Source organism: Poecilia reticulata, chromosome 20 (genome assembly GCF_904066995.2).
Source record: "Poecilia reticulata chromosome 20, P_reticulata-male-v2, whole genome shotgun sequence".
Lineage (NCBI taxonomy): Eukaryota > Metazoa > Chordata > Actinopteri > Cyprinodontiformes > Poeciliidae > Poecilia > Poecilia reticulata.
In genome coordinates this window covers 17,887,450-17,905,221 of record NC_088849.1, presented here as the reverse complement: position 1 = coordinate 17,905,221, position 17,772 = coordinate 17,887,450, and the positions used below count along the sequence as shown (strand labels likewise).

General features: G+C 36.8%; 2 protein-coding genes across 2 annotated transcripts in view; one reads left to right on the top strand and one right to left on the bottom strand.

The window, feature by feature from the left end:
• The first annotated feature begins 3,441 nt into the window (after nt 1–3,441).
• mnx1 (motor neuron and pancreas homeobox 1) lies at nt 3,442–10,855 on the top strand. Its single transcript, XM_008396742.3, has 3 exons — nt 3,442–4,586; nt 5,439–5,599; nt 10,080–10,855. Exons 1-3 carry the CDS (start codon nt 4,076–4,078, stop codon nt 10,368–10,370), a joined length of 963 nt encoding a protein of 320 aa, XP_008394964.1. The 5' UTR covers nt 3,442–4,075; the 3' UTR covers nt 10,371–10,855.
• Nucleotides 10,856–13,517: 2,662 nt separating this feature from the next.
• nom1 (nucleolar protein with MIF4G domain 1) overlaps nt 13,518–17,772 on the bottom strand; it is a 53,389-nt gene continuing 49,134 nt past the window's right edge. Inside the window, exons 8-12 of the mRNA XM_008396744.3 lie at nt 16,484–16,605; nt 16,191–16,323; nt 14,403–14,534; nt 14,205–14,314; nt 13,518–13,844 (exon numbers count right to left, since the gene is read on the bottom strand). Of these exons, the coding sequence (XP_008394966.2) occupies nt 13,667–13,844; nt 14,205–14,314; nt 14,403–14,534; nt 16,191–16,323; nt 16,484–16,605 (675 nt within the window). The 3' untranslated portion in view covers nt 13,518–13,666. The remainder of the gene's footprint in view (nt 13,845–14,204; nt 14,315–14,402; nt 14,535–16,190; nt 16,324–16,483; nt 16,606–17,772) is intronic.

The following is a 17,772-nucleotide window of genomic DNA, read 5'->3' as shown; positions in this document are numbered from 1 at the left end:
GAAACAAATTCTTCTTCTTAAGTCAATTCCAGTTATTTGTTGCGTAACCAGTCTATGTTGATAAGGGACAAACCAAGAAATCCATTATTTCTTTGCTTTAATCTCGAGCATAAGTCCCCATCATATTTGTGTTTCTGTGTCATTGTTCAACCCATCACTGAAAATTGATACAATACCTGTCGTCTTTCTTATGCTTGGGTTTGTGGTTTTGTGTACATTCCTGTGAATTTAGTTATCATCAATCTGTGTTGCAAATCTGTGTTCCACTTGTCCTTGCTTATGGCATTGCATTTTGTCAGAGCTATGTGCTTTGTTTACCTGGGAAACATCTAATTTATTTTTTTCATTAGATGCTCTTCAGTGGGTTTTTTTTTCTTTAACACTCTTCTCTCCATCAGCTGTTATCTATCAAGTAAATGGTCCCACTGGCCTCCATTCCTGTGATCAGCCTGAGCGGTCTTTGACATTTATCCCCCTAAATGAAACTTTTTCAGAGCTTCAAATGTTACACAATCTTTTGAAAAACGAAAATCCTATACTGTGTGAAATATGATGTCATTTTTGATGGGTTTTAAAAATAACAAAAACCTTAGCAAAAAGAAGCTGGGCACATTTCCTTCAGTGGGATGTTGTTAACTGCGACGAAATAATGATTAAATAGTATTATAGTGACATTCTGTTGTGGAAATTCAATTCGAGATTGAATTTTCTGCATATCTATAAAAATATGTGCTGCTTTCACTTCTAGTCAAGATTTGGGGCGCTATTGTGAAAGGTCCAATAAGCCACTTGCCACAAAATCTAGTAAAATGTAACGCTCCATGAATAAAAAGTAGTAAATAAATAAACAAATACATTTTTAATGCAAGAAAAGGCAAACTGTAAAATTATGTGAATATCTTGTTTCCTTAATTTTAGAACATTGTTGTTGCCTTCAGCAATCTTTGGATCATATTTGAGTTAGTTAGTTAGTTAGTTAGTTAGTTAGTTAGTTAGTTAGTTAGTTAGTTAGTTAGTTAGTTAGTTAGTTAGTTCATCACATGGGATTACTGGTTACAGTTGAACTGAGAAAAGGCCTTCAGTTTTTCTCCTGAAAACGGAAAATATCAGCCAAAGAGATGTGCTAAAAGAGACAGATTAAATGGGAATGATTAGCAGTTAATGTTTCCAAAACCATTTTCCGACATTTCATAAATGTATCCATTTTGGGGCCAGTTGGGGCGAACATATTTATTGCATTAAAAGAGACAGAGCAGCTCCCACTTAATTCAGCACAGGTAATTAATATATAAACTCCTCCGATTTGTCACGTTGATTTGTATTTTAGTTAATTGTGGACGTAATTACGGGGCAAATTAACAGCTTTCAGGAAAGAAAAAGGCTTCTGCAGGTCCGACTCCATCTTGGGCCGCCTTATTAATTTCTCTCTCGTTTAAAGATGTGATGAAAGGGGGCGATAAATCTGGGTGATCGGTCGGGGCCAATAGCAAATGGCCCCATATTTCACTGCTGCCTTAATAGAAATATTCATGCGGGGGCCCTTAATGAAATTAAACCCGTGTGATGATGAAGACTCGGGTTGGTAAATGAGGCTGATACAACGCGTTTAACTGGATTTTCTGTTTCGTTTCTTTATGAAAACATCCAGAGTTGCAGATTTAACCATAGAACTCCCAGTTCGTCTTAATTCCTCCAAAGTGCCCAAAACCTACCTGAAAACAAAAAAATACAACATTAGTCATTTTTGACATAAGTTAAATTGTCAAATTTAAACACCTTCATGCAAGATACACCCCCCACCCTCTCCCACCACCTTCCAGCATTTGTTTTTTCTTTTTTCTTTTTTTCCCCTGCTTTCCTTGCAGGCCCACGTGATGACGTCCCACCAGCACCCGCATCAATCTCCCAGTTATCATTCTGTAATTGGTCATGATCATCAGGGTCCGCAATTAAACGGCGATCCTTTACTAGAAAACTCCTGGCTGACTTGTTGATTTCCCCCGAGCAAATAAACGTCCCGGGGAGCGAGCGTCGCTGATGAATCGACAAAAACCAATCAGCTTTATTGGGAGACAGGTTAAGGGCAACGGGGTGTCAATAATTCTCGTTTTCGACCTCCTCTTCCATTAGGTTTAAGTGGCTCATTCAGACCGAATACGTCCGTCTGCTCGTCATTATTTGGACTCTTTTGTCTTCATTTTATTTCTACATTTAATTGACATAAACAACTTAGTTTAGGATTAAAACAAAAAATTCTGTCTGTCTGTCTATCTATTTCTACACAGTCCTTTTTTTCTGTGTATCAGAAATTTTTAATTCAATTTTTTTTTTTGGACTGTCATTTTGTTCACAATATTTACAAATGCACAATTAACAGTTTGCTGATAATGATCGGATTTACTGCACATGCTGTACGTCTGCCAGTTTCTGACTGTGGGAGTGACAGAAGGAGGGCTTTTACTTCAATTTCCCTGTTGGCCTCTTGTGCAGACACATTGTTTCCATTCCTCTCATATGTTGACGGTCTTCACATTATGGAAATTAAAGAAGTTGGGGCAGACAACCTTAAGCATAAACATTTATAGGTGTCAAAGAGTCTGATTTGATCAATTTTAATGGAAAAAGGAGACTTATGATAAAAAATCGCTTTTAATAAAGGTAAAAATGAAAAATAAAAAAATATAGACGAACAACAAATAAACAAAAACAGCCCTCCCACACACACAAGTGGTGGAAATTTTATTTATTTATTTTTTTTACTCACACACTGCTCCCTGCTCCTTTTAAAGGCGTTGTGCTGGATGTGACCCATGAACCTGCTCTGGAGGAAGCCATTTGACCAAGTAGACAAAGCAAAACAAATCACAATGCGGGGCCAGCAGGCAAAGACCTGAACAATCAGCCTGGGAGTATCGCAAATTATGATAAGAACAAAAATTGTTTCTAGACTGTGGAAAGGCAGGATGTATGAAAGCCATTGAATATCTGCCTCTAATATTAATAACATGTCACCTCGAGCGTTTCCGTTTATTTTTTTTACTAATTCGTGTTTAATTTAACAATAATCTATTCTAAAAACTATCAGAACAATATTTTCTAATTTATAATTGATCTAAACCGAAATTAAGCACTTGCTTACTTGAACTTCACCTGAGGAAACTAAAATGAAGAACAAACGTCTATGAGTAAAGAGCTGCAGTATTGAAAGGCCCTTTGAACCCCTCACCACCAACCTGTACGGATTTAATTTTAGAAAGAAACAATTCTGAGTCGAAGTCAATCACATGTTTTTATGATAAAACTTGTATATATATTTTTTAAATTAATATCAAAAGGCTGCGTCAAACATTTAACAGCACTATAAGTTGTGAAGTGTTGCTTTTTGTTTTAAAGCAGAATTTCCAATTTATTGCGTTGTTTTATTTAACCAGTTCTCTGAACTCCGTTGGCCACAGGTATATCTGTTCAAACTTGAACTAAACTAACATCAAATCAACATGTGATTTATTATTAATTGTTTACCCAAAGTGAGAATAATTAAAGTTGCTGCTTGTTTGAATTCTAGCTGACGCAATAAAATGGCTATATGGCTATTTGAAGGACTAGTAGAACTAAATAATAATAATAATAATAATAATAATAATAATAATAATAATAATAATAATAATAATAATAATAATAATAATAGTTTATTATATTTTTAAAAAACATACACACACACACACACAAATTCACTATTGGAAAAAGTAATGACAGAGTTTATTTCAAATCACCATCTTTTTTTTTCTTCGCTGCCATTAAGCCAATTGTGGCGTAAATATTGTTGCCGTCATCTTGGTGCGCGGTCGTCAGGGCAGGAGGCGGTGTTGAGTCCGCTGAGTGCATCCGGTGGGACAGCCCCCCTGACTCACGCTGCACCAATCGCCTCCATCTGACCTGGATTAAGTGTCAAACAGCGCTCTTCTCTCACACTTCGGAGAACATCATCAACTTCTGAAAGGTGAGGAAAACAGGGTTGATTTCTTCTCCAGTTCAGCGGCCGCAGAGGCTTCCAGGACGCGCACCGGCCGACCCAATGGAGAAATCCAAAAACTTTCGCATCGACGCGCTTCTGGCAGTCGACACGCCAAAGGCGCAGACTTCACCGCTGGCACTTGTGACTTCCCTGTCCTCTTCCTCCGCATCTTCCTCCTCCATCCCGTCGTCCGTGAGCGGAGCTGCCCCGGACCTCACGGCAGCCGCCGAATCGTTACGCGCCGAGACGCCGCCGTCTCCGCCGAGGATTTCCACCTGCGGGCTGATTCCCAAGCCGGGGTTCCTGAACAGCGCGCACGGCATGGTGGGGCTACACCCGCAGAGCAGCGCGGGGATCCCGGCTCAGGCTCTCTACGGCCATCCCATGTACACATACTCCGCCGCTGCGCTGACGGGCCAACACCCCGCGCTGTCCTACTCCTATCCGCACGGCTCGCATCACCACCACACCAGCGACCCCATTAAGCTGACAGCCAGCACCTTCCAGCTGGACCACTGGCTGCGAGTGTCCACAGCTGGGATGATGCTGCCAAAGATGTCCGATTTTAATGGTGAGTTGCAGAATTTTTCTCATCCTTCCTCTCCGATTAGGACTATTAGGGGATTTTTTTCCCCCAACCATAACATGTAAATGAATAAATTGATTAAAAAAAAACGCATTGAAAGAAAAAAAAAAAAAAACTTCAATAGTAAAGTTAAAGCAAAATGCCAAAAATAAGGTTCAGAGGAATGTGCAAATTGCTGTGCCAAATAAAAGTAGAACTTTCAGTGGAAATAAGCAGATTTAAGTAGTAGAAATTATAAATGCTGAATTTGTTTCATTCTATTTACCAAAATATAACGAAAAATAATAATAGTTCGCGTAATAAGATGCGTTAAAACAGCAGCCACATCTTTTTTCTTTTTTTTTCCCCCTTTAAATCATACAAGTTTATTTTGAAATATCAAGGCTCACATTTCCCACCAGACTGCATCGCCTCGACGCGGAGGCTGTAAAGCAGCGTTGGTTTTTCTGCAGAGGAACTAAAATGGACAGATAATGGACAGTGGGGGAAAGTGGCAGAGGAGTGTGAAAGCCACAGCCGACATGCGATCTGCTCAGCAGATATACTGGCTTTTTTGTTTCTGCTCACTTTAGAGGATTTGTTCCAAAAAAAAAAAAAATTAAGAGGGCAGAAAGTTTGTCTGCGTTCATGTGTGGAACTCTCATTTTTGACCGCATATGGATCACATTTTAAAAACTGGACTCAATATCAACAGCGTAAACATCTGTCTGTCAAGGACGTACATTTCTACAATGAGACCAATTTAATTATTATAAATGACTACTTCTTCTTCTTCTTCTTCTTCTTCTTTTTAACACAGAAAACAACGCATCTTTGCTCATTGTCTTTGTCTTGCAGCTCAGACGCAGTCAAACCTGCTCGGAAAGTGCAGAAGACCCAGGACAGCGTTCACCAGTCAGCAGCTGCTGGAGCTGGAGCATCAGTTCAAACTGAACAAGTATCTGTCGCGACCAAAGCGCTTCGAGGTGGCCACGTCGCTCATGCTCACCGAAACGCAGGTATCGCTCAGTCCTGCACGTCTCATTTAGCGTATTGCGTGATACACGGTAAAGGCGAACAACTCGGAAATGAGGATCTGTGCCTTTGCTCGCAGAAATAAAATATTACACGCCACAACACTTGAAAACACACACGCCAACAGTTTTTTTTTTTTTTTAAGTTTGTGCATTAAATGTATTCAATTTATTGAATGCGCACAGAGAGCAGAACTCTTTCTTTCTACACTTCTAAAGCAGTTGATCAAATAGTAATGAAACTCGTTCAATTCCAGTTTATAAAGGAGTTTAGCAAAAATATTTATTGTGTTAAAAATGTCAATGTAATTAAATCAAGCTAAATTGATTTAATTCATTTTTGACTTCTCAAATGAACTAATTATTTGGTTTCAAATTCGCCTGGGATTTAAATACAACAGACAATATATATATATATTTTTAATTTTTGTCATTAATCAAAAGGGGAACCCACATTCACACAACTGACCACATAGAACCATTTATGTCACATTTCTCAATTCAGAATTGTCTTCATTGAGATAAAAAGCTGCACGTTCAGACTGATTAATACCAAATGCATTGCATTAGACACACCACCCTCACTGTTTCTTTCCCTAAATTATGCTTGTCTCCCGTGTTAAAAAAAAGAAACAAGAAAAGTACTTGGTTTCTGATTAAGGCATAAAAAGCTACTAAATTTGCAATGAACATATTGCATGTCAACACTTTCCCTGGCAACCACAGCTAAGAAGAGTTGCCAAGGAAGCTGTGTTGTTCAAGCCAACCTGCAAGGTGTAGCTTGCTGACAAGTTTAACTGTAGCATTGTTGAGAAAATAGTTCAAGACGAACACAGATCTTTAAAATCTATTTTAAAACTATGCAGCATTGTGTTAAACTTTTTCCCTGAAAACCTACAGCTGGATATGTTATTGATAGGCAACGACTGCGACAAGGTTGCAAAGCTCATCTTGTAACATCCTGTATGTTTAACTTTAGCATTAAGCTGAAAGCAAAATTCTCAATCCATTTTATGCTCTATGTGACATTGTAAGCAGCTCCTTCTGCAGCAAACTGATAGACCCACTTAAAGGAAGGAAAGATACGACAGGTCATTCACACAAACTGCAGTCAGACTGTATAACAGAACAACTTGTTGATAAATTTGTACTTCTTGCTACCACTAATGTCTCTGTTGCCTCTCATCTATGCAATTATTATTGCATTGGCATTGCACCATATTTCATAAGTCACATCTTATGCATTATTTTAATAGGTGCAATGTTACAGCTTTTTTTTTTTCAAATTATACATTGTGCAAAGCGTTTAGTTTCTTTTAGATTGCTTACATTGTTTTTCACTGTGATTTGTATTTGCAATTTTGTTGTTGTGACATGTGAATTTCCCCAGTGTGGGATTGATAAAGTGAATGTTTTTATCGCTTAGCGCTGTTGCTATAAAGCGGATGTAAACTTTTAAATTCTACTCTATCAGAAATAAACTTCTCCTTAGAACTGCAACTAACAAGCGCTGTTCATTTACAATGACCTCCTCAAAGTAAATGGAGTTCACTGGAAATTTTGGCTTTAGCACTAGCGCTGTTGCTAAGCTAGCTAAGGCTGGATAAAAATGCACATTTTTGCTCCAACACAAAATCACCTCAACTCCAAATCTTGTGACGGTTATTAACCTTCATTTCAGTCAATCAATTCAATTATAACTCAATTCAAATAGACAAATTAGCAAATGACAATTACAGCTAATTAAATCAACACCTGCAGTTAACTGATAATGAAAAGGTTTGGAACGAGTTTGTCACCAAAGCAGAAGCTTATGCTTAAACGTAAAAGTTATTGAACGTTTCATTTACATACCAATGTACACAATTTGAATTTAGGTACATAATTTCAATAGCTAATATTTATGACTCTTTAAAATTCTTTTAGTGCAGTTCACCAATTTAACTCTAGTTTTCAGGTCTAGTTTCTCCATTTGATCAAACAAAGCCTTCTAACCAACAGATATGGTAGACGGCTTTATACCAACATCTTTTCAACTTTCAATCACATTTACAATTGGTTTATAAGATAACGGAATCTTTTCAACAAATTGAAAGATGGCACTATGCATTTTACAGCAACTATGCTAAGAAAAGCCCAGTTTATAATGGCTTTACTCAGTGGCTGTTATATCATAATTTTTAAATCCATAAAAACAGAGTAAATTACATTTAGGCATTTTAGTTGTCTAATTTAATTAATGAAGAACCATTTACACACAGTTTTTGTGTACATTTTAATCAGCACCTTTGACTAGACGTCATGTGAGATTCAACTGACGATTCATCAACTGCCAAACATAATTAATTACATTTATTTTAAGCAACATAACTAAGATCATTTTACTCATGTGTTTCCAAAAACAATAAATACACATGTGTTTGCTGCTATGGCATAAAACATTAGTGAAGTTAAGAAGTTTAACTTTCCTTCAAGTTTGATGTTAGCATTAGCACTTTTGACCGCTGAAGCAGGATACAGACATTGATTTTTGCTAAAAGCACTTCCTATCTAAATCAAACAATGCTTAACCTTTTATATTATACTGTCAAATCATCCCTTGATAAGCACAGCACATGAAAAACAAACTGTTGAGGTGATATTTGGTACCAAAAAACACCCCAAATAAAACAACAAAAAATGAACAAGCCTTAATACTGTTAGAATTGAGCATCATTACATTACAAAGTCAAATGTTCAATTGAGAGTTAAATTATTTTGATGACTTATACACCTTAAGAGTAGAGCAGATAAGAATATAGCCTGAACAAATGTTTTATCACCTTTAACTTCCCAATTTCACTTCTTTGGATGGATGGATGGATGGATGGATGGATGGATGGATGGATGGATGGATGGATGGATGGATGGATGGATGGATGGATGGATGGATGGATGGATGGATGGATGGATGGATGGATGGATGGATGGATGCGTTGCCTTCTCTATGTCTATTGCATGAGATTTTGCTCAGATACAAGAAATTCTCCCAAGTTTCTATTTTGTCAGATTCAGCAGCATTACTAAAACTTCCCCCATGATTAGCCCGTTCTTAGCATTGCTGTGTTTACTACAGTACTGCCAGGCTGCCTGTAGAAAGCTCTTAAAAGGACGGCTAACCATTTTTAACTTTGGAATGGCACACCATAACCAATAACCATGAAAAAAATTAAGAAATGTTAGTATGCCACAGTCATAAATCCAGATGAGTCAAGTTGTTGTCAATTGGAGTTTTAAAACATATGTTTCCATTGTTTATTTTGGCTAATTTTAATAGTTTTATATTATTTGGGTTTAGAAAAGTGCCCACCAGCCCCCCCGTGGTGGAATCTCAGATTATTGACACTGTAGGATGATCCTTAACCCCAGATTAAATATAAGAACTGAAAGAGGCCAGTTGAATCAGCTCATCGTGATTTTGATTTATTGATTAATATAATGTTAAGTAAAAAAAAAAAAATCTCTCTATATATATGCAATAAATCAGATTTTGAAAGTTTTTGTGACAATCCTCCGGGACATTAAGCTCAGCAAGGGCAGTGTTAGGTGGATTGATGACTTTTACGCATATTTTACACACATTTATTAAGTCTTTACACTGTTTTGAGCAGTAATGGTTAAAAACAAATGATACAGCCAGATGGGTAATTATAAAATTTTTAAAGAGCAACATTTGGAAGAAAGAGAGAATCTAGTTAGTTTTGTAAACATAAAATGATATAAAATTATTAAAACTGTGCCGTGCAATCATTATGGTTAGCCAACGCTTGCTAGAGAAAATAACTTAGAGATTTGACATTTTGGTTTATATTTTAAGTCTATAAAAGTCATTCTTGGTAGACCTATATGATGAAATCACATTTGAACTATTTTAAGCATCCATAACTATCTTTACAGCCTTGTGTTTTTGATTCATTTTACAACAGTTCAGCTGGATAAACTTGAGATAAAATGGCATAATTTTTGAATGTTATGTAATTTTGTAGATTTTATAAAGAAGTCCATTAAATTGTGTTTTTTTTTTTTCTTTCTTTCAACCTGAAAAATGTAACTGCTTAGCGGAAAGACCTTTGTTTGCTACTTTTGGGATCCTTTTTTGATAATGTACACAAAGGAGTGACATTTAAAAATAAGACCTGCTTTTATATATGATTATTAAATTTTTTTTATAATTATGAGATGCGCTGTTTTCACCTACAATCTCGCTACGTGGATGTGGAAACGATGGTGACGAGTGCTATTTTTTTTCTCTATTTCATTTAATGGAGAAATAAGCGTTGAAAATGACAAAAACACCATTACAAAGAGAAGTGTCGTGAAATAAGAAGTAAATGAAAAACTATAAAAAGACCCCGACAACAATTATGTCCAATAAACTTTTTTGACGCTTCTGTTGAGATGAATTATCGACTCCTCTTCTCCTCAGGTGAAAATCTGGTTCCAGAACAGACGCATGAAATGGAAGAGGAGCAAAAAGGCCAAAGAGCAGGCCGCCCAGGAGGCCGAGAAGCAGAAAGGCGCCAACAAGAGCGGCCAGGAGAAATCAGACGGACTTGAACAGTCAGATTATCACAGCAAGACGGACTCAAAAAACGGCAGAATAAGAGACTTCAGAGACAGCGACGACGACGAAGGCGACAGTTTCTTGTACAACTCGTCGGACTGCTCTTCGGACGAGGAGCGCAATCACAACAGCGACGCCAGTCCGCAGCCTTAACTGAGCTGACCTTCAGCTGACTGACTTTGGGGAGTTTCACTGTAAAAAAAAAAAAAAAAAAAAAAAAATTAAGAAAGAAAAGAAAAATAATGCAGTTGCATGTAATCCAAGAATTTTCCTGTACGAAATTCGCAAAACAAATAAATAAATAAATAAATGAAGCTGATGTTAAAAAAAGAAGCAATAAATCAGAAGACCTGCATTTTATTTAGGCTATGCTCACCCATATAAAGACACTGCATGAAGCTTGGAGTGGGTCAGAATTGAATTCTGCGGTTTGTCCGGGAAAAGAGGCCATAAAACAAAATTATTCACAGCAATATGACAAATGAAACGGACAATTATTTTTCTATAATGTATTTATACAATAAATTGCTCATAGAAAAAAAAATGCATGTCAAAAATAACTGTTTGACCTTTATCTTCCTGCAAATAATGTAAAATAGAATGTTCTTTTTAACTTAAAATTAAAATCAGGTAATGTTTCGGCGTATTCTTTTTTTTTTTTTCCCCTCCTTCTTTTCGGAAACACAGAGGCTCATTCATGATTTACAGGGAGTGTTTGAGTCCTGTGTTCCCTCTCTTTGCTCTGACAGCTCGGGTCATGGGAATCACTGTTAATAGCGCTGTCGGATCTGTGCAAACGGGCAGTGAGAGCAAACAGCGAGCAGGTTGTCAGACAGAGGAAACATTTCACACCACACCGACAATAGGCTCGTATTAATACACGCTTTAAAAAGCAGGGAAACATGGACGCTGCTGGATAGTTTCATGTAGACTGGAGATTTTAAGGTATAGCTATAATCTGCAATATCGGTTTGAAACTTAAGTTTGTAAATGTAAGAAATAAAATATAAAAAAAAACATATGCGTGTCCAATTTAAAGATATTAGCTAGTGGCCTCATATTGCAAACAAATGGAGATTGACGTCAATATAAGCATTTCTTAAAACGCGCACAGAAGAGAGAAAGAGCTAATTTAGCGCGGGCGCATTTGGGTCGATGACATCACAAGAGGCATAAGAATCGCTGATCAGGCAATATTAAGAATATTTATAGCACAGGAGTTGCTATTATTAAGTAGTAAAGGGTTCAACTTTACATGTTAGTGCTAGAGTTTGACTCTTGTGACAACAGCGCAGTGATGGAGAACAGCCTGAACCAAAAAGCTGACGCTAACACTGACCACCGCAGGAAACAAGTAAACACGTCTAAATCAGGAATTGTGATTATATTACGGGGGAAAAACACTAAAAGAATCAATAACAACAAATGTGGTCAGTTACCATTTGTGATGTCACCAGAGGTATGAAGGACAGTTTTTTGTGAATTTTAGCTTCATTTAATGGTGATTTACAACTAAACAAAATAAATGAACTGACCATGATGTTGCTTCATAGATAATAAATTATCCCTAAAGAGAGTTTAGTTGATCTCACAAAAACAAAATCTAGCATGTAGGTTCAAAATAGGAGTCTTTTACTTTAGCAATGTATGGGTTTTATGGGTTTCACAATCTGAAAGGGTTCATTTTAGACTTTTGTCAACTTCTAATACGACTTTACAGTGAGCTCCTGATATGTTGGTGCAATGTGGCAGACTGAAAAGATTTTGTTTCTGCAGCGATCACTGTTAATCGACAGAAACACCCGAGAGATTTTTGGACCATTTATTCCAGGTTTACCGAGTAATCTGTTGGCTATCTGTAGCTGTTTGCTTTAGCAGGCTAACTTAAAGTTCAGCTTAGGGTCAGCAGGTAAAAATCAAGCTGTAGTGAACTTACAGATCTATTTTTTAACAGTGCTTCTCTAAAATAGTGCTCAAAAAAATAATTGCACTAAACATTGATGTCTTCATACACACACTAGTGTCTTCATTACACTTAAACTTTATTTTTGTCACAGTACAACTTTGATGTATTTTATTCATTGACAGTGTTGGGGATGATTGTGAAGAAGAAGGATAAAACATTTTTAAAATTATATATATATGTTTACGCTTTAAGTTTTCTGTAGGATTTCTTGCGGGATTTAACTGTATTTTCCATTAACATGGACCTGCTTTGACTTCAATGCCGAAAAACACCCATTAACACAACATGATGGTGCCACCACTGTGCTTTACAGTAGGAAAGGTGTATCCAGGATTATTTACAGTGAGAGTTCTTTGCACTAATTTAGTGACTTCTTAAGTCAACTGTTGTATGTTTGCTTAAATTAGGGGTACCGAAATAAATCTGGTCTGAAAACTATAAATTCTTCATTTGTGAAGAACTTTCAAAATAATTGTTTTCATGTCCTTTAACCACGTCACAATAAAACATTTGAAAGGGTGTAAATATTTTACCTTTTAATATTTTTCTTTTAACATTGTGTACATCACTGAATATTTGGCTTTAAATGGGAAAAAGTTCGACCTCCTATCAGCAGCAGTCTACTTCATGAACTGACAAACACTTGATCTGGTTGACCCGGTCTGTTGCTGACCCCCAGGCTGCCCGCTCTACGCCTTTAGAATAATACAGGCATCGACAGAGCTAATTTATAGGAGCAAGTATCAAATGTAACAGAATGACTCTGCTATGCAAACCATGTGGGAAATACACTGGTGTCAGCAGGCGAACAGGACAGGCCATATTCAGCGTCCCCGAGTCAATTTATCAGGGCATGTAAACACTGAAGAGCAACGCCACAACCTCTTAGTGTTCAGGTCAAAACACACAGGAAAGGGGAAAAAAGTCTACAAAGCAGACAGTTAAAGTTCAGTTGAGTTTTAAATGTAAAAATAAATTTTTTGCTAGGAAAAAAAATAATACACACAAAAAAGTCAAACTCTGATTGTACAGTACCTGTATAATATGATTTTCACAAAAGGTTAATTGGAGAAAAACTATTATCCTTATTTTTATCCCTCCCGCGGTTGTAAGAGATGGGGTCATTTGGACCCCAGAAGCTTTTCAGGTTTTTGTGGTTTTGGGAATTGATGGTCTGATGGGACACCCCTGCCCCAACTGTTTACCTGCTGTCTGACCGTGACATCTGCCGTGCTCCTCCAGAGTGTTGGAGGGCTAAACAAATGTACAAAGATAGACTCTGTTTGTGTATGTTGCAGATGGAAACAAAACATTTTTGTTCTTACACACACAAATCAGAGAATGCATAATGTTTTACTTGGTTGTCGTAGATCACCAAAGGTGGATCTCAGCCCTGTATTTCAACATTGAGTGTTTTTAGGTGTTTCTTTGTGGATTTATTCCAGCCCAACAAGCTTTTAATGCCACAAACTTTGGGTCTGTTTTACAGTTTGAGCTTGGTGTCTTTAGTTTCCATAGCCTTGGTGGCGACCTGAGCACGCTCCCGCAGGAGCACGGCATGCTCAGCTGGTCCCCGAGACTGGGAGTTCTTCAGGAGGAAGTGACTGATGAAAAGCTTCAAGCCGTCTCGCAGCAATCCCAGCTTAGCAATTCCTGAAATCCTGGTGAGATGGAGAAACGAGATATATTCCTTATCAGACTTTACAAAAATGTCAAAGTGTAATTAACAGTTATTTAACATGACCTTTCAGGTGGGGTCATTTGATTTTTTTTTGTATCACTACAAAGAACATTAGAAACATTTTATCATGACACAAGCCAAACATTCAACAGATCTTACTGAAATTGTATGTGATACACCAACACAAAACATAGCATAGTTTCAAAAAGTAAATAAAATAAAGTCAAATAAATAAATGAATAAAAATCTGTTAAGTGTGGCATACTGCAATTTTGTAACCTGTAACAACGTAAACGTTTACTGCTTATTTGATACACGTCTGGAAAAGAAAGAACCTCACCTCCCAAATATGCTGGTTATCTCCTCTGGCTCAGTTTCTTTCAGTAGTTTCGTCAGGACCTGACGTAAGAAACGCACCTTGGACTTATCTAACTCCCCAAACTCTATCACCTAATGACGCAAAGAAAGGGAAATAATCACAAAGATATGTCTTACTCGATTTATGACAGGACATAGTGGCACAAAATGAATGACTCACTTTGAGGATGGAGAGTGAGAGGCATTTCTTCCGAAGAAAGTGAGTCACCAACTGGACCAAATTGGTAAATGCACAGCTGGGAAGGTTGGACAGCTCTTTGAACTTGTCCCATAAGCAGAACTGGAACGTCATCTAGGAAAGCAACAGTTCTTGTTTAGTACAAGGACAATCCAGTAAAGAAGGGGGAGGGGCAGTCTGCACATAAAGTCATCCCTTTATTACTTTACAATTTGCTTCTTAAGAGCCAGAGTTGTCTTAATCTTTTAAATCAACTTACTGGATACTCTTTCATTACTGCCCTGAAGTTTTCCAGACAAATATGGTTTGCTAGGAAATTCACAAAGCAGTTTGAGGTATAAGCAAATGTTGCAACTGCTTTGGGCCTCTTGCAAGGCATTTGGGCTCCAAAAAACAGATTTAGTGGTTTTGTACAAACTTTTCTGACTATGAAAGAGTCATATGCATAGTTTGCTTCCTACTGGCCAATGGTCAATTTCTACAATACTGGGGATCGTCTCGTACCTGCTTTGACACTTGATGAATTAAAGTAACTTTCTATAATCTACTCATACTATACAGCCTGCATCTTTTGGAGACTCCAGTCAATATTATTTACCAGTAATTTAGAGGTTTTTTTTGCTTAATCAGAGGGTGGTAATTTCTCAAACTTCACAAGACCTCACAGTGATCAAAACCACAAGAAACTGAAGCAGGATGGAATTTTTAAAGTTCAGAAAATAATTAATAATAAAATTGCTACACATGACATTTTAGAGGTTTTGCCATTACCTTCAAATTCCAGTAAAATATTTGATTACCAAGACTAAATAAACTGAAACTCAATAGCCAGAATCACACTGGGTCCAGAAAGAAGGGAAACATGAAGACAACATTTTAAAAATCGCAAGAAAATGAAAAAGAACTACTGCGATGTTTTCTGTTTTTCCTTGACATTTTCTCCAATGTTCACTTCTCTTTTAATGAAATGTCTTCAGAAATGTTACTTTAAAAACACAAAGTTTAATTTCTTATGTGTATATGAAAGTTCATCCTGATTTATGTCCCTGGAGGCACCCCGTACAAGGGCTTCATTTTGTATCCAAGAACATATCGTCCATGATTTATGCTGAATTCTTTATTGGCGTGCCAAACATCGAACGACTTCCCTCAGTTTATTTGCAAGTCATTTGAGGCAAAAGGTTAACTCTCACAAGCAGTAAGTGACTGCATCTCCATCCAGCTTACATGTGAAGAGCAAACAGTCCCAGCAGCTCCAGTTAAAGCTCTTTGATGAGGACAATGGCCACTGGTCTCTGATATGAGCTGCTGGCTACCACGGCAGTAGTGCAGGTGATCTCGCAGCCCCAATGTTTGCACTCAAATCAGGAGCGAGAGGTGTGAGGGTCTCCCACACTGCCGAGGTGAACTGGAGGCCGCAATTAAATCGCACACAAACGCACACTGGGTGGTCATTTAAATGTGTAACTAAATATTTATAGATCACTTTTCATACTTTCAAATCTACCCACAAGGTAATTGAGTAAATAGTCATTTTAATTAGAAAATAAAATAATTTATTAAGAATCTTATTTTACAAATAAAATACAATTTTAATGCAGCGTTCGTAATTTTATAGTTAATTAATGTCTAAGCACCATTTTTTTTCAATGTGTACACGACTTCATCTGATACAGATTACAGTTTAAACTGCAGAAATAGTGTCTCAAACTGTTTTATAATGCATAACTGTGCATCTAACATGGATTACGGGCGTTGCATTATTCGTACCTGGAAGCGTCGATCTTGGGAGCAGAATTTCTCTCCGAGGACGGCGTAAAATGCGTTGAAGGTTTTCTCCTGCAGGCAGCAGTCCATCAGAACATGGACGATCTCTCTCTCCTGCTTGTCCTTCAGACCCATTCTTCACCAAGAAAAAAAAAAAAAAAACACAAAAAGAGTTTCACAAAAAAATAAAATAAAATCTAGCGTGTAGTGAGCCAAACTACTGAGGAAATGGTAAATTATGATTCTTTTGGAGAACTGAACCCAATGAAAGGACAATTATGTGGGCCAAAACAAACCTCAACAACTTCTCGAAAGCATCCAGGTAGTCCTCGCTGGTCATAAGGACACAGAAGATGTTTCTCCTGACCTCAGTGTTCATCCTCTGCTTCCTGGCCAGTTCTAACACTTTCTGGCTGAACTGAAGGAGATGGAAAACAGTAAAAGGGAGAAAAACATATTAGCATTGTATGTTCGGGTTTGTTTATGTGTTTGGCATCAACACAGGATTGTAACATGAGGTCCAGCTCAACAGTGTTTGGCACCCTTCTCAAATGCAAATGTAAAATGTTATTATATTGAATTGCACTGAGTAAACTGTTACGTTTGTCTGTGATAGAACACATTTAATTAGGATTTCCTCCTCTGGCTGGTTTGTTAGTTTTATATATTTGCAAGAGTTGGAAGGTTTATTGTTTTTTTTATACTTAGCAAAATGTTAAATAATATTAAAATAGAATGTACAGTAAAAAATGAACTTCTTCCTCCTAAATTTTCCAATTAAAAAAACCTAATCATAATCATAAGAAATATACATATTTTAGTAACTATAAAGCAATTTCTGGACATTTACCAACAACTTCTCTTTATTTTTGTACTTTTGTTCTATACTATTCTCTAGGCTTTTGTCTTTCTGCCTTAACATTCTTTTTTAAATAAATATGTCTTTAGAAAGAGACTAAATAAGATATTACATGTTAAAAATCTTATCTAAATCGAATTTGATACAATTAGACTTACTGTTGAAAATAAAAAGAAATAGAACAGTGCCTTATTATTACCAGCAAATCCAATTTGAGAGCATTTGAGCTGTATTGATAAATGGATTTCAGATTTCTGATATTCAGGATATCCCTATCATAGAGAAGAAGTTTTGAATTTGAGTAGTGCCCACATCAAAATAAAGTTTAAACTGGTATATTATGGGCAGGGAACAACAGAACTGGTAGAGAGTTTTAATTATTCAATTCTAATTTCAGAATGACATCTGGTCATTTTTAGCTTAACGGGAAGTCATTGTATAGTATTAGGTTGACTTTCTGGACTCTGAGTTGTTACATGTTACATCACCTTACCGTGCCAAGCAAAAGTACTTACAACTCTTGAATTTATCCACATCACTTCACATAGCAATCAAAATGCTAAATGGATTTTACCAGACATTTTAAGTTACAAAAAATAACAAAGTGGTACATAACTATAAAGAGGATCGAGTGGGATATGCATTATTAAATCTTTTTAATAAATAAAAATCTGAGTGTACTTTGTAGCTTGAGTGATTTAATTGGTAAATAGTACAATTCTGTTC